The sequence below is a fragment of the Cryptomeria japonica genome, chromosome 7 (genome assembly GCF_030272615.1).
Source record: "Cryptomeria japonica chromosome 7, Sugi_1.0, whole genome shotgun sequence".
Taxonomy (NCBI): Eukaryota; Viridiplantae; Streptophyta; class Pinopsida; order Cupressales; family Cupressaceae; genus Cryptomeria; species Cryptomeria japonica.
In genome coordinates, this window is record NC_081411.1 from 215184512 (window position 1) to 215208811 (window position 24300).

General features: G+C 35.8%; 2 protein-coding genes across 2 annotated transcripts; one reads left to right on the forward strand and one right to left on the reverse strand.

Moving 5' to 3' along the window:
* Window positions 1-4876: 4876 nt before the first annotated feature.
* Window positions 4877-6535, reverse strand: LOC131056893 (coniferyl alcohol acyltransferase-like). Its single transcript, XM_059209112.1, has 2 exons — window positions 6025-6535; window positions 4877-5951 (listed from the first exon to the last, which is right to left on the reverse strand). Exons 1-2 carry the CDS (start codon window positions 6469-6471, stop codon window positions 5001-5003), a joined length of 1398 nt encoding a protein of 465 aa, XP_059065095.1. The 5' UTR covers window positions 6472-6535; the 3' UTR covers window positions 4877-5000.
* Window positions 6536-11814: 5279 nt separating this feature from the next.
* LOC131856589 (uncharacterized) lies at window positions 11815-12174 on the forward strand. Its single transcript, XM_059208432.1, has one exon. The coding sequence runs from the start codon at window positions 11815-11817 to the stop codon at window positions 12172-12174; it is 360 nt and encodes a 119-aa protein (XP_059064415.1).
* Window positions 12175-24300: the final 12126 nt, after the last annotated feature.

A 24300-nucleotide genomic window follows, 5' to 3' on the forward strand; every position in this document is an offset into this window, starting at 1 on the left:
CTTTCTATCTCCCCCTCCCTCTATATTTTGTTTATATCTCTATATCTCTTTCACTCTATATCATCATCTATATATCTCTCTATCCCTCCCTCTTCCTCTATATATCTCTATCTCTTCATCTTTCCTTCATACCTTTCTATCTCTTCATCTCTATCTCTCTCTCCATCTGTCTCCCTCTTCCTACACCTCTATATCTATATCTCTTTGTCGCTCTATCTCTATCCCTCCATAGTTTTTCTTCCATCTCTCTCTCTCTCTCTCTCTCTCTCTCTCTCTCTCTCTCTCTCTCTCTCTCTTTACCATACCATCTCTCTACTGCTACATATCTCCATCTCTCTACCTCTTAGTTTATATCACTTCCTATTTCTACCTTTATCTGTCTATCTCCCCCCATCATTCTCTCCATCTCCATCTCCATCTCTATCTATAACTCCTTACCTCTCTCTTGCTCTTTCCCCCTCTATCTCTCCCTCTCTCTCCATATCTCCCTATTGTAAACATAACATGTCTTAATTGTAATGGACATCGATTATCTTCACGATTCAAAGGTTTTGTTTTAGTCAGTTTTTGATCCATATAAGTGGATGCATAGTTGATTTGAAGTTATCACTTCTATATTTAGACCTTCATTGCACAAACATCATTTGCTAAATAGCCTACCAATTGATCTAGTGTGCTACACAAAAGTATGCAACAAATAGACCATAATTTTCTCTAACTTACCTTCCAAACCTTTTCGGTATACCCATTGCACACCAAGATGTGATTGCTAGTATAGTCTTTTACAAAAAAGCTGTTCAATTATATATGATTCAAAGTAGGTATAAGAAATATTACCCTCTAGCTATTAAATTGCTTATGAAATCTACGAAATCTAAAAAGACAATTGACATGAAAATCTCGCGAACTTCTTTTACTTATTAAAAATACTGAAAAACAAAAGTCCGCAAGAAACAGTTTTTTAAAATATTTTAAAATGCAATCAATAACAATCTTGACAAATCATCAATGAAACTGTAATTCGGAGAAGACAAATAATTATCACCTATTCCGCATAAAAGATTATAAATAGCACTAATATTCCAAAACAAAAAATTAAGTTTGACCAAATGCATCCATCATGACGGTGCGAAATTGTAAAATTGTTACATCATATGGCCTGTTTAGATGATTTGTCTATTAGTATTACTTCACAATGTCAATGATTTGTTTTGACTTTTGAGGCAATTCCTTTTGGATATATTTGTCATCCTGCATTATGTTTCTTGAGCCGATCGGAAGATCACATTTATAGAGACGTCCAAGCTAACCCGGAATCTGTAATACACAATGTCTTACCCGCTACAATTTCCCATTGAAGCCATTGGATCTAAAGCTGATCTCCCTGTAATCGACATCTCCGAATTACCACAAGATTTGGATGCTGAAGATCTGACCCACCTTCGAGATCATCCCGTCATCGCCAAACTTAGGAAGGCGTGTAGAGAATGGGGATTTTTCTACCTTGTCAACCATGGAATTCGAGTAGAGATTCTGGATAACATTCGGAATGCTACCCGGCCGAGATTTATTATCCATGCCCACAGAGGTTAAGGACAGAGCTACAACTTGTAAGCCATACGATAATTACTATCGAAGCCCTAATTTTGAGACATTCAGTCTTCCTGACTCAACTAATCCCGATTCATTGGACCAAATGTTTTTGAATATATGGCCGCAAGGAAATCTAAATTTCTGATACGTTATTTCATCTTTACTTTTTCGTGTTTCTAAGCCTAATTCATTAGGCTATGTCCCAGTAATTAAGTTTCTGTATCATTTTGCTTGGCAGCGAGAAGATGGCAACGTACGGTTTGTGTGTCTCAAATCTTGCACCAAAAATCACAAAAATAATTCTTCTAAGCCTGGGGTTGGATGCCAAAGCTTTCTACCACTCCCACTTCGAAAAGTGCACATCAAGATTGCGCATAAACGGCTACTCATCGAGAAAAAAAAGATATCGAGGAGGAGACACTTGGTTCTCATGAAGATATCGGGTGCCTCACAATCCTATACCAAGATAATGTGGGAGGCCTTCAAATTCGATCTCAGGAGGGCGAGTGGTTAAACGTCGAACCTCTGTCTCATTCATTTGTTGTAAATCTAGGGGCGTCCCTCAAGGTTTTATAATTAATCTCCCTCTACAATTTATCATTCCAGAAATTTAATATTCCTGCCTGATACAGTATAGGGTTGAATGATGGATATGATTGCAGGCGTGGAGTAATGGCGAATACCGCAGCATAGCCCATCGTGTTGTTTGTAAAGGGTGGATAGATCGTATGTCGACTGCCTTAATCACTGCCTTTCCAATGGAGAGGGAAATCTGGGCGCCTGAAGAGCTTGTTGACGCCAACAATCCATGGCGTTACAAGCCTTTCATATTCTCGCAATTCAAGCATGACTTTCAAACCAATAAAGAATGCAAAAGATAAAACTGCTGCTCTCGAACAAATCGCTGGTATATAATGAACAGTGGGTTTGTGCAGTGATGTTTCTTTTTAGCTTGGACCATTCATACATATATGTATAATCTTACAATGGTAACCAGAAAAATGTTCTTCTTGTATTATTATTTTTTTTTTCATGCTGCTTGAGATTCGAATTTAAGACCTCTTATTTAGGAGACTTACAGCTAACTGCTGCAATGTGGGGCCATCCCCTATACCTAATTTTGATACATAGGCTAGAAGTCTCTCATTAAGTTCAAATATAATTTTAAAAATTTTTAAGTTCAAAATGCACTTTTTTTTTGTTGTCTACGTTTTTGGATTTGGTATTATTGCAGATTACATGCTATCATGTATTACTTATGAAGTATATATTATATTCAAATTCTTATTCATGTGTTGTCATATGTGTAAGATCAATGATTTTTTCCTACTTATTTGTAATGTTATTTCTATTGTAGTCTTAAGTTTGTTGCACTATATACTTTTTTGTTACAATTATCAAAGAAGTACAAAGTTTGGACTCTCTAAAGGCTTCCGAAGTAATTTCATTGACACTTTCCTTTGAATTATTTCTATTGAATTTTGATTTTTAAAGTCATGATTATGATTTTTATGCTTGAATTGTATATAGTGGGTTCAATAAATTATGCCCATCAGGGTAGTGGGTTCAATAAATTATGCCCATCAGGGTGCCGCACAAATGCAATAGTTCTCAAAAGATGAGGACCTTTCAAAGTCTATCATGGCAGCAATAATAAAAGATAACTCAAAAAATATCATAGATTTGAATTCATTAATATTTTTATAATTGATTTCCCCATTCACAAGATTTTTTCATTAATGCATGTATTGATTTTCATAGCCATGATTTCTCTACCATTGTCATCACTGTCCAAATTATAGATAGAAACTTAGCTCCTAATATGTATCGATCAATCGATCAATGATATTTGGGGTAGAATGCCTATGAAATTAGGACATTTGAATCACAATCACAAGCCATTACTACTTTCTTTTAATAAGTTACAGAAATCTTGCTTTTCAATTTCATTTTCATAATAGATTTTTAATTAAATTTTATCTTTAATTTCCTATCAACGGATCTCTTAAATCTTTTATAGTTACAAATGCTAATTTATTATTATGAATCTTCCTGCAATTCCCTCGCCCTTCTTTTGGCATTCCCTTGCAAACCCTTCTACGAACTCCAATTGTTTGGCCAAGACTACGACCTCCTTAGGCGTCCCGACTTCATTTAATGGGAAGGTTTTTGTAGTCCACACGTAGTTGGAATCCCGACTTCTATATTGAGACTTTCATTGCACAAACATCATTTGCTAAATAGCCCATTATGTATCAGCACTATCTCACCTGATTAAATAAATTCAAAACTTCCGAACCATAAAACTGAATCGAACCTGATCGGCTTTCATAGAATCTACTTTTCCCCGAACATAGACAAGTTCATCGTGGATCTTCTTAGCCAGTAGGAACTTGGAGTTACCAGATACATGTCACTAAAATATAAAATCATTGCTTTCTTTTTATTTAGTTTGAGGAGTCTACAGTTAACTAAATCAATTAAACAGCGATATGCTCTGTAACATGTGAGCAGGAAAGTTCATCAAAGAATATATGGAAACGAACTACTTGTTGTGGTGAAGGAACAAGACAAAGTCACAGCAGAAAGCATCACTTTAACAGCTTCGCTCATCCCTTCAAAAGTCTCTTGCTGCAAATCAGGATTATTATTTTTCATTTGTTTATAGTATTTCTCATTTGCAGAAATGTTGTCGAATTTTTATTAAATATTAGCTATTCAAAAAAGCCCTGCTGCAACCCAACATGCATTCCCCAATCATTTCAATACGTCAACGGCCACTATATGTACCTTGGTAGAAAGATAGGACTTCAAGAATTTTTATGTCAAACCACCAAAAACACTACCATTTGAAACGTTCAAAGGACAATCAGTGTCCCCTGTTTCTGAGTTTAGACAAACAAAACATTGTTTGTAATTGCGAAATGAATAGATTACATGATTACATGATTGTGATGTAATATAATAGACATTAAGTTTTCACAATCTAAGAGATATAAATCAGCTTTTTCTGAATTCGATTATGTGTAAATATTTTTATCAAATTTACGCATAATCTAATCTAGAACTGCTGATTTATATGTAATGTAATATATTATTTAACTGATAAAACTAATAAAATCATAACAATATAGAAAAACACATAAAAACTGAATTGCATAATAACAGTTGACGATGATACACAACTTTTAAAATTAATAAATGAAACATTTCAGTAAACTGTGATTTATGGACACTTGATTCTCTAATTTGAACACCATAAAACCTCTTACTGCCAACAGTATTAATAAATTCAATTCCTCAAATACATTACAATATAAAAAAGTAAATATGGGGTATACAGTTATCTCCAACACTTATTTGTACAATGCTTCAAACATAAACCCACCTTGGTTTCTATGACATTCCTAAGCCAAATGTAAGAAATCTTGTGTGATTGGAAGTAGAATGCGATTGGGATCAGTTTCTATTGCACTTAACTGTTCCATTGGAAGATGCATGTATACTATCCAACTACCGTCTCCTACAGGGCTATGAGTAGGCATGACATAGCCCGCTTCAGCACCCCAAGGGAAATGGTAGCTTACAAAAGTAGGCTTTCCCCATCCAAAATCAACCTCATACAAAGGAAACGACAGTCCATAAGACACCAAAACTGCAGGTCCTGAGGACTCCATGTCATCTGCTCCGCAGTAAATCTTGGCTAAGACAGGTGTTGGCTTTGTAGTCTCAACGAAGTCAATTAAGCTTTGAAAGTGTTCCTCATTTGCTGCACTCTTTATGGCATCATGAATTAACCCTGCACTCCAATAAAGTGGTTTGCTTTTTATATAACCAGCATTAGACTCAGCAAAGGGCAAGGTTAGAACATTGCCAAAGTAATTGGCAGAAATCCCAATCTCCCTTAAGTGTTGGCGTCCATCTACAACTATTCCTATTTTACAATTCATGGTGTCCTTGACCTTGTGGGTGCTTATCAGTAGCTTCCACAAGTAAGCACTGAAAACCTCTAATTTGGTGTTACTCTTACCATCTTTTTTTGCATTGAATTGGAGATCCATAATGTTCTTCACATCTAGATAGTAAATTCTACTTACTAAAGAAGGTGGGTGAGGGTTTTCTTGGCTGAATTCTTGTGAACAATGCCTCACATACATATTGTTAATTTCAGCACAGTGAGCAGGGGAATCTCGAGGGCATAATATGGAGCGTGTAATGCTTGGATTCAGAGATGCAGTTGAGTCATTTCTAGAAAGCTTTGCCCAACTTGTGAAAAACATGTTTGCAGAGTATGCATCTGCAATTCTGTGGTCGAAAGTGCAGCCAATAACAAGACCTCCACAGCCAAATTCTATCACCTGCAAATACCTAAAAACTGTTAAGGTTGTTATGCAGAAAGCAAAAAGGGTGGAAAGAATTATGTGCTCTTACCTGAACAGCAAAGACTGGAATGCCATCTTCTTGAAAGGGTTTTGAAAGTAAAGGAACAAGCTTCCCCTGCACAGACTCATCAGGGTCGTATAAATTCAGCTGAGAAAGAGGAGCTGCAGCATAAGCTTGGGTGAAGCGAACTCCCTTGTTATTGCAATGGACCTTTGGTAGGCCAATACTATCTGTAACCAATCTTCCCGCAAATACATAATAGGACACTAACACCTTCGAGAGGGAAGTCTTGAGATGAGATAGTGCTGATGCAAAAGTCCTAGGAAAGGGATTTTTATAACAGAAGAACACATGGACAGAAACTGGAGGAATAAGGAGATCTAGATTTGACAGAGGAAGGATGTGCTGCTGCATTAGAAGTGTAGGCACTATAACTTCTGTGTTAACAATCTTCAACTCATAATCTTTGGAAATGGGAGCGTTAACCGAAGCCATCTCAGCACAATCTCTACAAGCTTATCCACGAATGCAAGTTTCAACCATTCTTGTTAGTTTATAGCATTAGCAGTGCCGATTTGCTTGGTTTACTACTGATTAAGCCCATTCCGATTCATTGCCTAAACAAAATTTCTTGTTAATTCTTCAGTAGCCTGTACCACACAATATAAATTTTCTCTTATCCAAAACGACGAGGAACATGTTAATGTAAGAATTGTGCTGAACCCGTGTTATTTTGTTCTCCACGGTGTACATATTGTCTTACCCAAAACGACGTTAAACCTGCAAACTAAGAATTGTGGTGGTCATTCTGTGCTCGTCTATTCCAACGATTTAAATATTTTTTAATTCAATTGTTCAAATTAGATTTCTCTACTAAGGTGGATTTTATTTAAAAATAACACACTCTCTCAATTTAACATGGATTCTCGTATTTGCTAGTCTAGCATTTCTTACTGCAGCTTTTAAAACATGTCAAAAGCTTCAATGATTGAGTCCCCTGGATTTAGTTGTGTTTCCCGCATAATTAGGCGCCCAATTTAAACCTACACCATATAATCTTTTACGGCACTGGCTATGCAGTAATGTAAACAGCACCCCCATAGCCTAGGCCTGTCCTTATGCTTCTGCAGTAAGTACCATCCATTGGAAGGCCTCGGGGAAAACAATATCACGTCCGTGCAACCATCATCTCCCTCACCGAAAAAAACGTCTGACCCGTTGCCGTAAGGGAAGGTGATTGAATCCCAGCCCCACCAGAAGGCTGCCGGCCCAGCTCTCCCTTTAAAAAATATTATTTATATCATTTTTTTAAATATATTTTTTAAACATATTTTATTTATATTTTATTTTTCATTTTTTAATATATTAAAAATTATATTTGATATTTTTATTTTTAATTTTTTAATATATTTTATTTTAGATTATATTTTAGATTTTTTTAATATATTTTATTTATACTTATATTATAAACTCATATTAAATATATAATTAAAATATATTGAATAAAATATTAAATAAGTATAAAGTTTAAATAAGATCATCCTTATGTCTATTAATAAATATTTAGGATGTATATACTAGTTTGTAATAGTGGGATGAATAATATTTCTATATTTAATTTTATAAAACTTAAAAAACCTATAAAACTCATTAAACTTTCAGTTATAAAACTTATCAAACTCTCATTGAGCCTTAAACCTAAACTAAAATGAAATAAACCCTTAACCTCCTCAATGTACTTAAATATTAAACTAATTTGAACCCTATTTCTACAACTAAAACAAATTGAACCCTAATACAAATTAAATAGAATCGTAACCCAACCTTAAAATTAAAACTAACTACAAATTACAATCGTAACCCTAACCGTGAGGTAAACACTAATTACAATCCTCATCCTAACCCAAAAGAAATTACCCTAAACCTAAAGATAATCTAAACAGTAATCCTAACCATAATTCTTATTCTAATCATAACCTTAATATAAATCCTAATACTAATCATAACTCTAACCCTAAAAATAACCATAATCATAATTATAACCATAACTCTTAATCTTAACCCTGACACTAATAATGATATAAACTGTAACTGTACCATAACCTCGATAAAGTGTGTTCTCCTGTGCTGCTGTTAAAAGGGATTGGTTGGGTCTTTAAATTTTTTTTTTTTATATTTTTATTAAATTTTTTAATATAATTTGTATATATATATATATATATATATATATTTTAAATTTTATATATTTTATTAATATTTTAATAAATATGTTTATTAAATTTTTAATATATTTTCTTTATTTTTAATGTACTTTATTTATATTTTTAAAATGTATTTCTATATTTAATTATATATAATTTAAAATTATATTATTTAATTCATAAATAAATGCATATTCTATATTTAATTATATAATATTTAAATATATTATATTTTTTAAGTACTTTATAGTATAATAAATTTTATGCACTACATTAAATTTATTATAATATAAATTTTATATGCTTTATTATGATTCAAAAGTGAATAAGCTTTCAATTATAATTCAAAATCACTAAAGTAAATTATAAGTGAAAGTTTATTCACTTTTGAATTATAATTGAAAGTTTATTACATTTTGAATTATAATTAAATTTAATAAACTTATAAAGTTTTAATTTTTTTGCACTTTTAAATTATAATTAAATCTAATGAAAACTTAATAACTTTATTAAATTTGATTATAATTAAAAAGTGAAAAAAGTTAACTTTATAAAGCTTTTGATTAAGGAAAACCAGGTTTTAAGGGACCCAAAACCCACTTACATATCGAAAAGAAAAGCAATAGAGAAACTAGAGAGGACAAAATAAAGAGAGAAAGACTGCAAAAGAATAGCGCAAAAGATAGCAGCCAGAGTAAAGAATAGCAAAAGGCCAGCGAGAGACTGACACACCTAAAACAAAATTAGAGCATTTTAGGTGAAAATGTTTATGGTCTCTTTAGCATCCCTGACAAGCATCATCATCGCATTTGCTGCCTCTTTCAAGTCTTTACTTTCTTGCACTTGTTGATTACCTTTGGTCTTCAGCTCCTACTCTTTTGCATTTTGCCTAGTTCTGCATTTGGAAGAGTGTTGGACAAAACTAGAAGTTGGCTCATCATCAACAATCACAGTGTCTTTATTTTGCTTATCCTTCTCCAGGCAAGCAACCAATGCATTCATATTTTGAGAAGACACCTTCAACATAGCCAAGCTATGCTCCATGAATTTCCTCAGAGCACTCTCGATTTTTTGAATCCAATTGTTTATTAGATCATTATCAGACTCACCCTTTTCTTTGAGAGTCCTCACCACATCCTCCAGGTGCTTCAAATCTCCCTTTATAATCTCACCTTCCAACCAGTCCGAAATTTCTTTTTCGTCCTCTGCTTCACTATTATCCTCCGCATTTTCCTCTTTTCCTTTATTATTGATATCCTTAACCAAATTATCAATTTTGAAATCCAACTTTCTCTATTTTTCCTGAATGCTTGTAATGTTATCAACCACTCACTTCTGAAAATTAAACATTTCCAGAGAGTTGTTTCTAGCAGCATTCAGAATAGTACCTGCATCCTCTAGGTCCTGAGCAGAATCCTCAGACCTAGGGTTGCCCTCCTCCATATTATTCTGCACATCATCCTTGTTGTTTGAATCATAGGGACTCTCCTTTGCCTCTGACTCATCAACATTCTCTTCTCTCTGCTCATTATCCTTGTCTCCTTCCTTACCCTCAACCTCCTTCTCCTACTCATTCTTTGCCTCTTCTTCTAGCTCCTTCTCTTGCTCCTACTCAAAATCAGCCTTCTCTTCAACGTCTTCTTCAGATTTCTTACTAACCCTCGATTTATTTTTAGGGGGAAGATTGGAAGAATCCTCATCATAGTCAGAACTGTCATAATCCTCAGAAATATGGGCATTCTCCACAAAGGGATCATCCTTATTAGCCTTAACTTTATCCTTAAGATTCTCATAAATTAACAAAATAAGACCTTGGTGGGCAATGGGGTAGGAATTAGGTTTCTTAGCATGGTCAACCAGACTGTCATTAAGGGAGGAGGCCAGATAAAAGGGTAGAGATATCTTAGAGCCATGGTGAAAGTGATTAAGGATAACAAAGTGATAATTATAGACTTTCAAATACATTCTCTTCATCCTTTCTGATTTCCTTCTGAGGAATATCCTTGGAAGGACCAACTTTCCTTTCATCCCTTGTTATATCTTTTGAGTTACTAGGAAGTCCAGTCCCTCCTTCCGATCTACCCTCCTCATTTTTGTTTAGTTTCTCTTTCCAGATCTGTTTGACATGATTATTGTTCTTCTGAGCATTCTTTGGGTTACTAGGACAAGCCTTTGCCCAATGTCCAACTTTCTTACATGAGAATCACACAAAAGGGAAGGATTCAAACTCTATAACTTGTTCCCACATACCTAACTTGGAATTTTTTTTTATAGAGCTAGGAAGGTTTGTATTCTGTGAGATATTAACACATATCCTTGCATACACCGGTCTCTTTCGCGCTATTGCCATAGAGTCTATAGCTACAAGCTCCCCAAAGGATTTAGCAATGCTTGAGAACACGTCCTCCAACCAAAATTCAAGTGGCAAACTAGGCAACCGCACCTAGACCGAGGTAGATTCAAAAAAGGAATCATTGAGCTCCATTTTTGGAGACCATTTTCTTAAAGATAAAGAAGACTTCCCAAGCATCCAGGGTCCTCCACTTAGAGCCATTTCCAAATCTTCACCACAAGAGAAGGAAAAGACAAAAAAACCCTTGACAGGGCTGAGACATCAACCTATCCTTTCACCCTCCATTTTCTCTTCACAAATGACCTAACAACTTCAATATTAGGTCTGGGTCCAACAAATTTCCCCACCAGAGAAAATGCCATTAGAGAAATACTGTGATCTGTGACCACATCTGGTACTGCAATAGTTAATATGCCTACCTTTCTATCAGAAATATCTTCCACAAAGGGAAAGGTAGATTTACCAATAGGCTTGTTTGCAAATAAACTGTTCCAAGGTTTGACCACCTTGTCTTCAGCCATCTTTTTCATCTCAGCATTCAAGTTCTCGTGACCCAAATTTGAAGAATCTTCAGTATTTTTAAAGACAAGAGGAAGGTCCCAATGTCGTGGGTCCCCATCCTCTCAACCATCCTCATCATCCACCATAGATCCCAAAGAGACAAGTTGTCCTTGAGCTATAGAGGCACCAGAACCAGAGGAACCAACCGCACTATTCCCTCCACTTGCTAATTATCTTAGCTACTTCTTGGAATAGTTAACTTTATAAAAAATTTGAATTCGACGAATGGAGGGAATAGAGAGGCTAGTTCCTCTGGTTCTGCTACCTCTGCAACTCAAGGAAAACTTGTCTCTTTGGGATCTACGGTGGATGATGAGGATGGTTGAGAGGATGGGGACCCATGACATCGGGACCATCCTCTTGCCTTTAAAAATAATGAAGATTCTTCAAATTTGGGCCACAAGAACTTGAATGCTGAGCTGGAAAAGATGGTTGAAGACAAGGTGGTCAAACCCTGGAACAATTTATTTACAAACAAGCCTATTGGTAAATCTACCTTTCCCTTTGTGGAAGATATTTCTTATAGAAAGGTAGGCAAATTAGCTATTGCAGTACCATATGCTTTTAAAAGTGAAAAAAACTTAAAACTTTATAAGTTTATTAAATTTAATTATAATTCAATGTTTTTTTTTTAGTTATGTTGAAAAGGAAATGGAGAAACATGAGGTTCGTGTTGTCCGAGTAGGGAGCCGAGCACAGGCTCGGGCATCGCAACCCTAGATCATGAGTGGGGTTGGCTGTTGGTGTGGTGGTTGGAGGTTGATGACTGCGGGAGTGGGAGTTACTGCGGGTGGGGGTGGCTACGGAGCTGTGGGGGTGGGAGTTGCTTTGGGTGGGGATGGCTATGGAGCTGCAGAGGTGGGTTTAGTTGCGGGAGGCAAGGGCTGGGGTCTCCTGCAGATTTGCAGCATGGTTGTGGGGAAGGGCAGTGGGGGCCTCATTCTGCTTGGTGGGGGAGTGTGTGGCCCCGCAAGGGGGTGTAGATTCTTTGCCCAAGCCCTTTGGGGAGGGGGCTCTTCGCTTAGTGCGATGTCTAGATCTAGAGGAGAGGCCTCGAACGCGCCTCACGATATGGATTTCTAGACTACGGTGGGTTTGAAATCACCACCCCATAATGTGAAGACCTTTGATAATCACCTTTATGCCTTAGAGTCCGAGGCTAGAAGTGCTAGGGGCACTCGGATCTCGAAGATTAACGACTGCTTGGAGAGGTGCAACGAGAGACCAAGTTTGAGTATTCCTCTGGAGATGATCGTGGAGGATGTTGATTAATTTTCAAAACATTCTTTATACTGCAAGTTCTTGGGGATGAGGGTTTCTCTGTAGTTTTTGGAGAACTGGGCACAGAGAACATGGGCTTTGAAAGGGGAAATGGAGATTATGTTGCTGGCAAACAACTACTTCATGGTTACCTTTAATTGCATGGAGGATCGGAGTAGGGTTTTTGAAGGAGGGTCATACTTCTACAACCAGGTGGGGTTGTTCATCAAACCTTGGCATGCAGGGTTCAATCCTTCAGAGGAAATCTCGAATAGGGTTCCAGTATGGGTCTGCTTGCCACATTTTTTGGTAGAATGTTGTTGGGAGGATGTGCTATGGCTGCTCACTTCAGTGCTTGGGAGGCCAGTTGAGGCCCCATCTCAAACCCTTGGGAGAAGGGTAATGACCTATTCTCCTATCTATGTGGAAATTGACCTTAGTAAGCCTCTGCCATATGCTATAGATATGTGTGCAGGTTCTTATTCCTGGGTGCAGCAACTGGATTATGAGACTTTACCATTTTGGTGTCGTCTGTGTCATGAATATGGCCATCCTTAGTGCAAGTGTCCTAAATATAAATCGATGGTGCGCCAACCTCAACAGCTGACTCACAACACAGAGGGGGCCGAAAAAGGAAAAGCCGCCTCATCTGGGGAAGTTGTGGGTTCTGATGGTTTTGTCCCAGTTAAGACAATGAACAGGAATCAGAGACAAAAGAGGCCCCATCAAGAGAGACAGGAGGAGGAAACCTTTAACAAGTTTGATTCCTTGGATGACCTCACCCAGCAGGAGGTGAACCCTGGGCTGACTCCTTTGGATCAGGGTGTGTAAGGGTTGGTTAATGATAGTGCGGACTGGGACTTGACCCAGGCTCTGCAAATTGCTGGGAGTCAGTAGATGGAGATGGATCGGCCAGGGGTGGCTCAATTGGGGACCATTCCTAGTATTGTAGTGGAGCTGGTTGGGGGGAATGCCTCTCCTTCAGTTCAAAAAGTGGAATCTATTGGGGCCAAAAGTAACAAGATGGGCTTACATTTGGGTCTTCACCAGAAGGACATTAAGAAAGGATCAATGGAGAAGAGTTGCAAGGTTGACAAAAAAAAGGATTTGGAGAAGATCAAATTGATTGGGGAGAATTTGGTTGAGTCAAGGTCATTAAAGACTCTGGATTCTCACTTTTCCAATCCCCCTAAATGATTGTGTTATCATGGAATGTGAGGGGCTTGAATAGTGGCCCTACACAAAAAGTTGTTCGGGAGTTGATAAGGAGTCACTCTCTTGATATCCTATTTTTGCAGGAGACAAAACTTTCTATGGACAGTATGATGGATCTGACGCCAAAGCTTTGGGGTAGATGTCAGTGTCAGTGTATTGGGACTGTGGGCTCTTTGGGAGGGGTGGCTTGTCTATGGAACCCCTTAAGGATTCACCCTGTCTGGTGGGTGGCCTCCAGATCTTCGCTATCCGGGGTTGTCTCTAGTCTTGAGACTGGGGAGTATATCTTGTTTTCTAACATCTATGCCCCCACTGATCTTCAGGGTAAGCAGAACTTATGGTCCCATATCTCTTATATGCGAAGGATGGTCCCTTTCCACCCTTGGATTATGGTGGGGGATTTGAATGCCATCCTAGAGTTGAGTGAAAAGAAGGGGGCTGTTTTGTGGTTGGAACCTTCATCTTTCCTTTTTTGGGATAATATAGCTTCATTGCATCTGGTTGACATTAAGCCTGGTAATGGTTTGTTCACCTGGAAAAATAGGAGGGTAGGGGAGTATTGGATTGCGGAAAGATTGAATCATTTTCTGGTTTCTAGCTTTTGGATTGGTGGGGAGTGGTCCACAAGCTCTGAGATTCTTGACTGGAGAGGGTTTGACCACTGGCCCATCAAGATGGTCTCTTCTTCTGCTCGGGTCGCTTGCTCCCCTTCATTCAAATTCCAACTAATGTGGCTTCGGGATCATGCTTTGCAGACTCTTGTTGCAGAGTGGTGGAGGAAAGGGAGGTCTGCCTTTGGCATGACTATGTACACCTTTGCCAAGTAATTGCAATTTGTTAAGTTCTAGCTTAAACAGTGGAAACGCCAAGGTTTTAGGAATATTTTCCATCATAAGAAAGTTGGTCAAATAGTGTTGAATGGCATGACTAGTGATATCAGAGAGCATGGTTTGTCTGAAGCCTTGCTTAGGGAGGAAGACAGAGTTGTCAAGGCCTTAGAGGAATGGGAGCTTAGGGAGGAAATTTACTGGAAACAGAGAGCTCGTGTTGATTGGCTTCAAGAGGAGGATAAGAACACCGCTTTCTTCTTCAACTCTATGAAAGCAAGAAGACATGGAAATGCCATTCCTATTTTGGTTAATGATAGAGGTGAGCAGCTTTTACCTTTGCAGGAGTTCTCTAGGGAAGCTCTTCATTATTTTCGGGTCCTCTTCAGGGAGGATTTCTAGGGGGACTTAGTGGAGGAGAATTTAGTTCTCGATTGTATCCCTTCTCTAGTTACTATGGAGATGAATGAGCAACTTATGAGTCCCATCTTGCTGGAAGAATTAGAGAGGATTGTTTTTCACATGAGAATGGGAAAGGCTCCTGGTCCGGATGGTTTCTCGGCTGAATTCTTCCAAGAATTATAGGATATTATCAAATTGGATTTATGGGAAGTGGTTCAGGAGTCCCAAAGGAATAAGCAGATGCTTCGGGCTCTGAATGCGACTTTCATTGCACTTATCCCCAAGTGTGATGGGGCTGACCAGTTAGGACAATTCCGACCTATCTCTTGCTGCAATGTGATTTACAAGATCATCTCTAAGCTGATAGCGGATAGGTTAAAAAAGTGTCTGGGGAAGGTCATTTCTGAGGAGCAGAGTGGGTTTGTGGAAGGGTGCCAAATCCTGGATGGGGTGGTCACCGCTACGGAGACCATTCACTCTATGGCAAATTCTAGGGAAAAAGCTATGTTTATTGAGCTGGACATGGCTAAGGCTTATGATAGAGTCTGTTGGTCCTTCCTCCAGAGGATTCTCAAGGCATTTGGCTTTGTTGACAATTGGATTAAATGGGTTATGAGTTGTGTCATGTCTACCTCCTTCTCGGTGCTAATCAATGGAGATCATATTGAGCTGTTTGGTGCTTCTAGGGGTCTTCGCCAGGGGGACCCCCTATCCCCTTACCTATTTATTCTTCTGGCTGAGGGTCTGGGGAGGTTGATTAAGCATAATGTGGGGCTGGGTTTTATTCAAGGATGGATTTGGGGTAATTACTTGGAGCCATAGTCTCACTTACAATTTGTTGATGACACGACCCTGATGGGACTTGCTCGAATTAGGGAGGCCACTAATTTGAGAAAGGTCTTGGATGTTTACCTTGCTGCTTCGAGCCAGCTAATCAATGAGGATAAATCTTCTATCATCTTCTTCAACACTCCTGGTCCTATTCAAAGGAGGATTGCTCTCATCTTTAGATTCAAAGTGGGCTACTTGCCCTTGACTTATTTGGGTATCCCTATTTCTCCTAGTAAACCTCCTAGGGAATCTTGGCAGGGTATCTTGGATAAATTTCGTATGAAGGTTGATCACTGGAGTAATAGATGGTTATCCTTTGCTAGGAGGGTTTAGCTGATCCAGTCAGTGGTGCAAGCTCTTCTGATTTATCGATGTATGCTTCAAGTGGCTCCTAAGTGGTTCTTGAAGGGATTGGATTCTTTGGCAAGGCAATTCTTATGGGCAGGCAATCTCTCCTCCTCCAAATGGAGCCTCATCAACTGGGATTTGGTGTGTAGTCTGAGGCAGTCAAGGGGGCTTGGTTTGAGGCAGGCTATTTTATTTGGGGAGGCCCTGGCGGCTAAATTGTATTGGAGGTGGTGTATTGAGCAAGATTGGGGTTGGGCTAAGATTTTGGCCTACAAATATATGCACAAGATCTCGATGGAGGAAATTCAAAGATATCCACTTGAGGGAAAAGGATCATCGATTTGGAGTACTCTTAAGAAGGGGGCTTCTCTTATTAAGGTAGGGTTGTTTTGGATTTGTAGAAGGGGGGAAGACGTCCTATTCTGGAAAGATTCTTGGGATGGTTATCCCCCCATCTTGGACCAGTTCCCCAACCTTGGGAATCTTTGCCAGAGGTTCTTGGAAGCAGGGTGGTCTAGGGTGAGTGACTTCAAGGTTGTGTATAGGTGTGGTCGGTTGGACATGGAGCGATGGAAGGTCCCTAATGAATGGCCAGTCGCTAGGTTGGAGGAAGAGTGTGCTGAGTTGCATGACATTCTAGTGAATAGACACTGTAGTTCACTCAAGGGTAGGGATGCACTGGCCTAGTTTCCAAATCCTAAGGGAATCTTTACTGTTGCTAGTGGATACCGGGAACTGTTGAACTAAAGACTTGAGGGAAGAGAGGCGCTCTAGTGGAAACAGGTGTGGAATAATTTTTCTTGGCCAAAGTGTAATTGCTTCACTTGGACTTTGGCTTTGAACAGATGCCTAACTTGGGACAATATTCGTAAGCGGGGATTCTTGGGGCCTTCCATTTGTGCCTTGTGTGGTAATGGGGAGGAAGACTCCTCACACTCGTTCTTTAGATGCCCCTTTTCTATGCTTATTTGGCACTATTGGTGGGGGGTTTGGAAGCATTCTTGTGTTCACGTGGACTCTCTAGTGGATTTTGGAACAGTTTGGGTAGACCCCCTGTCCTCTCCTCCTTCCTCTAGACTGTCTGGTACATTGGGTCCATTTTCATTCTATCGTAGATCTGGCTAGAAAGGAATAGGGGGATCTTTCATGAGGTCAGACTGTTGGTTCAACAAGTGTGGAATATTATCATTGTCATGATTCGGGAGACTGTGGAAGCTAAATGTGAGGTGCATTTTCCTCTGAATAGAGATGAGGCATATATTGTGAGCAGGTTGGGATTGCAGGAGTTGTCTCCTGCCTTAGCTTGTGTCAGAAGAGGTAGACGCTCTTTGAAGAAGGTCCAATGGGTGGGAAGATGGATGCCCCCTCAGGATGAGTTTATCAAGATTAATACTGATGGTTCCTCTAGGGGTAACCCAGGCCTTGTAGGGGTTGGCAGTGTTGGTAGAGGTAATATGGGAGAGGTGGTCTTCTTCTTTTCGGTTCATAAAGGGTGACATTCTAATAATCTTATGGAGGGTTTTGCAATCCTCTATGCCTTGGAGCGTGCTTGGGAGTTGGGTCGAAGGAAGGATATTTGTGAATCGTATTCACAAATTGTTGTGAACTTGTTGATAGAACAAAAGGTGAGTGGGATTCATTGGTAGTTGGCAGAGATTGTTTGTCAGATTCTCCATATCAGCTCGTCAATGAAGTAGGTGTCTTTCATCCACATTCCTCGTGAGTGGAATAGAGCAGCATATTGTTTGGCTAAGTGGGCCTCAGAACATGGTAGTGATTGGAAAGTTGAAGGTTGGGAGCATCTCTCCTCAGATTATTGTCAGAACTTGCAGCAAATTCTTGTTGAGGACATGGATGGGTAGGATTTTGGTTGATCTTAGGCTGGGCTTGTAGTTCTTTTCTGGGGTCTTGGGGCCCTGGCTCTCTTTGTAATTCTTGGTTCTGATTTTCAATAAAAAATTTACCCCTTTATTTTAAATTTAATTATAATTCAAAACGTAATAAACTTTCAATTATAATTCAAATCTTATTCACTTTTGAATCATAATAAAGCATATAAAATTTATATTATAATAAATTTTATGTAGTGCATAACATTTATTATACTATAAGTACTTAAAAAATATAATATATTTAAATATTATATAATTAAATATAGAATATGTAGTTATTTATTAATTATATAATATAATTTAAATTATATATATAATTAAATATAGAAATACATTTTAAAAATATAAATAAAGTATATTAAAAATAAAGAAAATATATTTAAAATTTAATAAACATATTTATTAAAATATTAATAAACTATATAAAATTAAATATATATATATATATATATATATAAAATAAATACATTTAAAAAATATATTAAAAAATTTAACAAAAATATAAATAATTTTTTTTAAAGGACCCAAGGAATTCCTTTTAACAACAACATAGGAGGACACACTTTATCGAGGTTATGGGTATAGTTAGAGTTTATATCATTATTAGTGTCAGGGTTAGGATTAAGAGTTATGATTATAATTATGATTATGGTTATTTTTAGGGTTATAGTTATGATTAGTATTAGGATTTATATTAAGGTTATGATTAGAATAAGGATTATGGTTAGGATTACTGTTTAGATCATCTTTAGGTTTAGGGTAATTTATTTTGGGTTAGGATGAGGATTGTAATTAGTGTTTACCTCATGGTTAGGGTTACGATTGTAATTTGTAGTTAGTTTTAATTTTAAGGTTGGGTTACGATTCTATTTAATTTGTATTAGGGTTTAATTTGTTTTAGTTATAGAAATTGGGTTCAAATTAGTTTAATATTTAATTACATGGAGGAGGTTAAGGGTTTATTTCATTTTAGTTTAGGTTTAAGGCTCAATGTGGCCTAGGATTTAGGGTTAGGGTAAATCATATTGGCTTAGGTTTAAGGCTCAATGAAAGTTTGATAAGTTTTATAACTGAAAGTTTAATGAGTTTTATAGGTTTTATAAATTTAATAAAGTTTTATAAATGAAAGTTTATTAGCTTTTGAATTATATTAAACTTATAAGTCAAAGTTTATTGGCTTGTAAAATTTATTACTAACTTTTGAGTAAACTTTATAATTGAATGTTTATTCACTTATAGGGTTTATTCAATTCTATAAAATTAAATATAAAAATATTATTCATCCCACTATTACAAACTAGTATATACATCCTAAATATTTATTAATAGACATAAGGATGATCTTATTTAAACTTTAGACTTATTTAATATTTTATTCAATATATTTAAATTATATATTTATTATAAGTTTATAATATTAGTATAAATAAAATATATTAAAAAATTAAAAATAAAATATTAAAAAAATAAAAATATAAAATATAATTTTTAATATATTAAAAAATAAAAAATATAATATAAATAAAATATGTTTAAAAAATATATTTTAAAAAATAATATAAATATTAAAAAATATAAATATAATTTTTTAAAGGGAGAGTTGGGCCGACAACCTTCTGGTAGGGCCCTTGGCTTCCCCTGTGAGACTGCGATTCAATCGCCTTCCCTTTAACGACAATGGGGCAGACCTTTTTTTCGATGAGGTAGATGGTTGCACGAACGTGAGATTGTTTTCCCCGAGGCCTTCCAATGGATGGTACTTACTGCAAAAGCATAAGGACAGGCCTAGGCTATGGGGGTGTTGTTTACATTGTTGCATAGCCAGTGCCATCTTTTACTCTCACACCTTTAATATTGAATTATGTTGTACTTTGTTTCAAAGGTTTAAATTTAAAAAATCATTAAATTTTGATTAAGTAGCATCATTTAGATGTGAAGAATGTTTTGTTACCTTGAGAAATAGGTTAGTTATTTGAGAGTGATTCTCATGTGAACAATTTTCTAATGACACCATCAACGTTTTTTTCATTGTCTATTCGTACTTCATCTTTTTCGGCACTTATTTCTTAAAGATGAGGATATTGTTCTAGTTTCATCACCATTGCCAATTAAGATACATAGATATGAGGTATTAGAATTTTGAGTCATGCCAATTTGGATGATCTTCAAAAAAAAAATTTGTTGTCATGGGTATTCCTAAGTGGGACACATTTATAATAGAGTAATATTCTTATTTTATGAGAATTTTAAAATTTCAATAACTTTTTCTAGTTTTATTCTTGAGAAAACGCTGTGTTGGATGCATGGTTTTTATAGTCCTTTTAATAGTGTCATTACTAAAGATAGACTTAGGTCTCTAAGGGTTTATTCATGATAAACCTACCTAAGTATCTATTTGATAAATCAAGGCTCTTTAATGTTTGACTATTAATTAAGTTCAAGCTTTCTATTTTCTTCAATTATAAAAGAATGATATAGGGTAAACTTTTATCGTTGCAAGTATTTATTATTTTGTTTATTGAAATATTTCTCTCATCAGTTATTGTTTTGGGACTACTTTTCTCAATTCTTCATTTGTTACCAGAGAAGGTGATTGTGTTTAGAGTTTCATAATGTCAAATACTAACTCTTTTCCAATTTGACAATTCAATGGAAGTTGATTATGATTACTGAATGACTTTCTTAGCGGAAAAGATATGTGGGAAATTGTAGAAACGGGGTATGAAGAGCCTCAATATTGGAATTCACTTGCAACAAATGATGTAATGGCTAAGAAGGAAGCTAAGAAGAAGAAGGCATAGGCTTTATCTCACATTCAAATTGCTCTAGGTAAGAGCTTATTTCCAAGAATTGCAGATGCAAAGAATGCTAAGAATGCCTGAAAGACTCTCAAGGAAGCTTATAAAGGCAGTGATGAGATCAAGATTGTGAAGCTACAAATCTTGAAAAAGGGAGTTTGAGAATTTAAAAATGCAGGAAACAAATAATGTGAGTGATTATTGCATAAGGGTGAAAGATGTGGTCAATAAAATGGCTACTTTGGATGAAATAATGAGCAAAGAAGTTGTGGTTAACAAGATATTGAGGTCTCTAATATCGAGATGGAACAGTGTTAAAACAAAGATTTGTCCTCTCTCTCTTGAATATGATCATCTTGTTGGATCACTCAAGATCATCTTATTGGATTTCTTATGTCATGCAAAGAAAGATCCAGAAATTCTTCTGGAAATGTTAATAAGAAAGTTTTTTCATCTAAGATGCAGATTTCAAAGAATGGAGATTCACCATCAAGGCCAAGGTAGAGGCCGACATCAGACTTTTACAAGAGGCACTATAAATTCTGTGTCAACAATTTTCAACTGGTAATCTTTGGAAATCAGAGGGTTAACAAAAGCTATCTCATTACAATCTCTAAAAAATTTTCCACGGATGCAAGCTTCAACCATTCTTGTTAATTTATGGCATTAGAAGTGCCGATTTCCTCGGTTTACTACTGGTAAAGCCCACCCTGACACATTAAAAATAAGAACTGCACTAGTTGTATCGTGATGGTTAATTCTGTATGATTTTGTTCTCTACAATATAAACAATGTCAGGAATCCGTATAGTGAAACATTTTTAAAGTTAAATTTGCGCTAGTCTTGTTAATTGCGTGCTATTGGCTTATCCCAAACGACGTAAATATTGTTATCATAAACGACGTAAATATTGTCTTATCCAAAACGACGCAAATAGTGTCATATCATAAACGACGTAAATATTGTCTTATCCAGAACGACGTGAAACCTGCAAACTAATAATTGCACTGGTATTCTGTGCTTCCCTTTTCCCACGGTTTAAATATCGTTTAGTTCAATTGGTTAAAATTATCCTTTTTGTACTGATGGGGAGATTGATCTAGTAGCAAAACAATACCTTTATCTAGTTGGATAAAAAATTCTTCAAGTTCATACAAAATATGTGATAATTAGAACATTTGGTGATACCTTAATCAAGACATTAAAACAGATTATCTTTCAAAATATATAAGAAAATTAGATTTTACACATATATTCATCAAGATAATATACATTTAAAAAATATTAAATGAGTCTAATTAATAATCCACAAGTATTCTCATACATTTTATTTATTATTATATAAAAATACATCACAAGATCATGAAGTGAAGATTTTCATATTGTTTGATTGGCTAACAAATCACTACATATCTGAAAATATACATTACACATATAGAGACACACTCACTCAAGTTCAATTTACCCTTTAAATAACTCAATCAATAAAGATTAAAAATTGTTTATATTACAAATTTAATATAAGCCCATATTACTATAATATTAAAATGTCATTCCCAAATATGGAAACTATGATCAAGGGGGTTCTTCTATGTAAGTTTTTATCTCTACTATGATCCCTTTGTTTCTATCTTTTTCATCATATTTCCAAATAAATCCTTCTGAATACTTAATACACGTATAAGAAGATGTAAATCTATATTAAATTTTGATACCCATGAGTAATACAACTACGTAGAATAACCTACTTCTTAGGGATCATTTTCCTGAAATTGTACCAAAAAATACATTGTAAATCTACCTAAATTTACCATGGAAGCATGGGGGAATTTTCCTCTTCGATCTACAAATATTCTCTACATTAAGGATTCCTTTAGATCTAGTATTAAAAGGCATGGAGAATCTCATGAAATCTACTACAAACATAGCTTGAATATAGAGTGTAAACATCAAGCTACTAAGTCCTAACCACTAAATTAATTAAGGCTTCCTTTTTCATTCATTTTTTCCTATATAGATCCATGCCCTTTTATTTAAAATATACTTTTTGGCATGAACAAATCAAATATTGTGGTTGGTGGGCATTGTAGATGCATTAATGGTATCTTCCCCACCATAAGTAAACTTCTTGTAATCAGACCCAAAATGATGAACATTGGTTACTTGGTGGTAAAGGACCTTTTATGATGGGTTTAAATCTTTTATGACTCATTAAATACATTATAGGTTATCCATGAGGGTTGGTGGAAGTTTTAAACTATCAAATGTCAAGGAGAATCCATATCACATGCCTTCAATTATGTTGTAGAGGTTCATGGGTGACTAGGAAGTCACTCCCAAACATGATGTAGAATGCACAAAGTTTAAGGATTTAATATTTTTATGGAATTTCATAATATAAAATGTGAAGTGTCAAAGTTCAAGCCTACCTCATGATAGATACTAGGGAAATGTAATTTTGATAGGATAATAGTTATAAAGGGAAAATGAGATGAAAGTAAGACTATCAGACTTGGTACTCAAGGATGGGAAAGTTTGACAATCTAGTTTGAAAGACTTAGAATATTTTTAGGTAAAGGACCAAGATATTATGGCTAAGAATACAGGGGTGACATTAAAGGAAATCCTAAAATTTTGTAACTCTAACAAATAGAGAAAATACTAGAAAAAAACTATACTTAGACTATTTATGATCTCTTATATTTCTTGACACTTAGGGGACCCACATAGGATGTCTCAAATTGATTATCAATAATAGGTTGGAAAAAGGGTTAAATATACAAAATGATAATAAAATGATAAGAAATGACACAAAATAATGGGATGCCAACATTGTCTCTAGTTGGCATGTGTGTCTCTTACAAGCACAACAAGAAATGAATCTCCAAGAAGAACAAAAATAAGAAAATAAATGGATTAGGATTGACTTATAAAAAAGAATAAAAATATATGAATAAAACATACTAGAGATTACAATCCACTTTAGATATTATTATCTCTCATTTATTCCCAAATATCTTAATCTAACTAGAGATGTAGAAGTAGAACTAAAATATATCAAAGTCTAAAGTGAGTAAAAATCTAATTATTCTAGAGGATGAAAGAACAATTGAAGAAAAAAACCTGACACCAAATGGAGGAGCTTTCCACCTCATATACCAATGCATAGAATGGACTACAACATGCCACACTATCATCCTCACTTGATTCAATTTGCACACCTTTAAATTTGCATTATAATTGTTGGTTTTCTTATTTCTTCACCTATCAATTACTAACAATTGATATTAGAGCTTTGTGAATTTCATTTTTTGATAAGGGTTTCTAGATTTGAGTGGGACAAATGTCTAAGAAAGGAAGATTCAAGGTCAAAAACTTTAATGGCCAAAATTATTAACTATGAAAAATGTAGATGGAAGATTACCTATATCAAAAAGATTTTTGACATCAATAATAAGGAAAAATGAAGAAATATGTCACAATGTCAAATGAAGAATGGGATATTTTTGTTAGAAAGGCACTGGGAACCATTTGTTTGTGCCTTGTACTATCTATAGCATTTAATATATCCAAAGAATAAATAATTTTTGATTTGATGACAATACTTAAAATAGTAATGTTAAAGCCTTGGCTTCA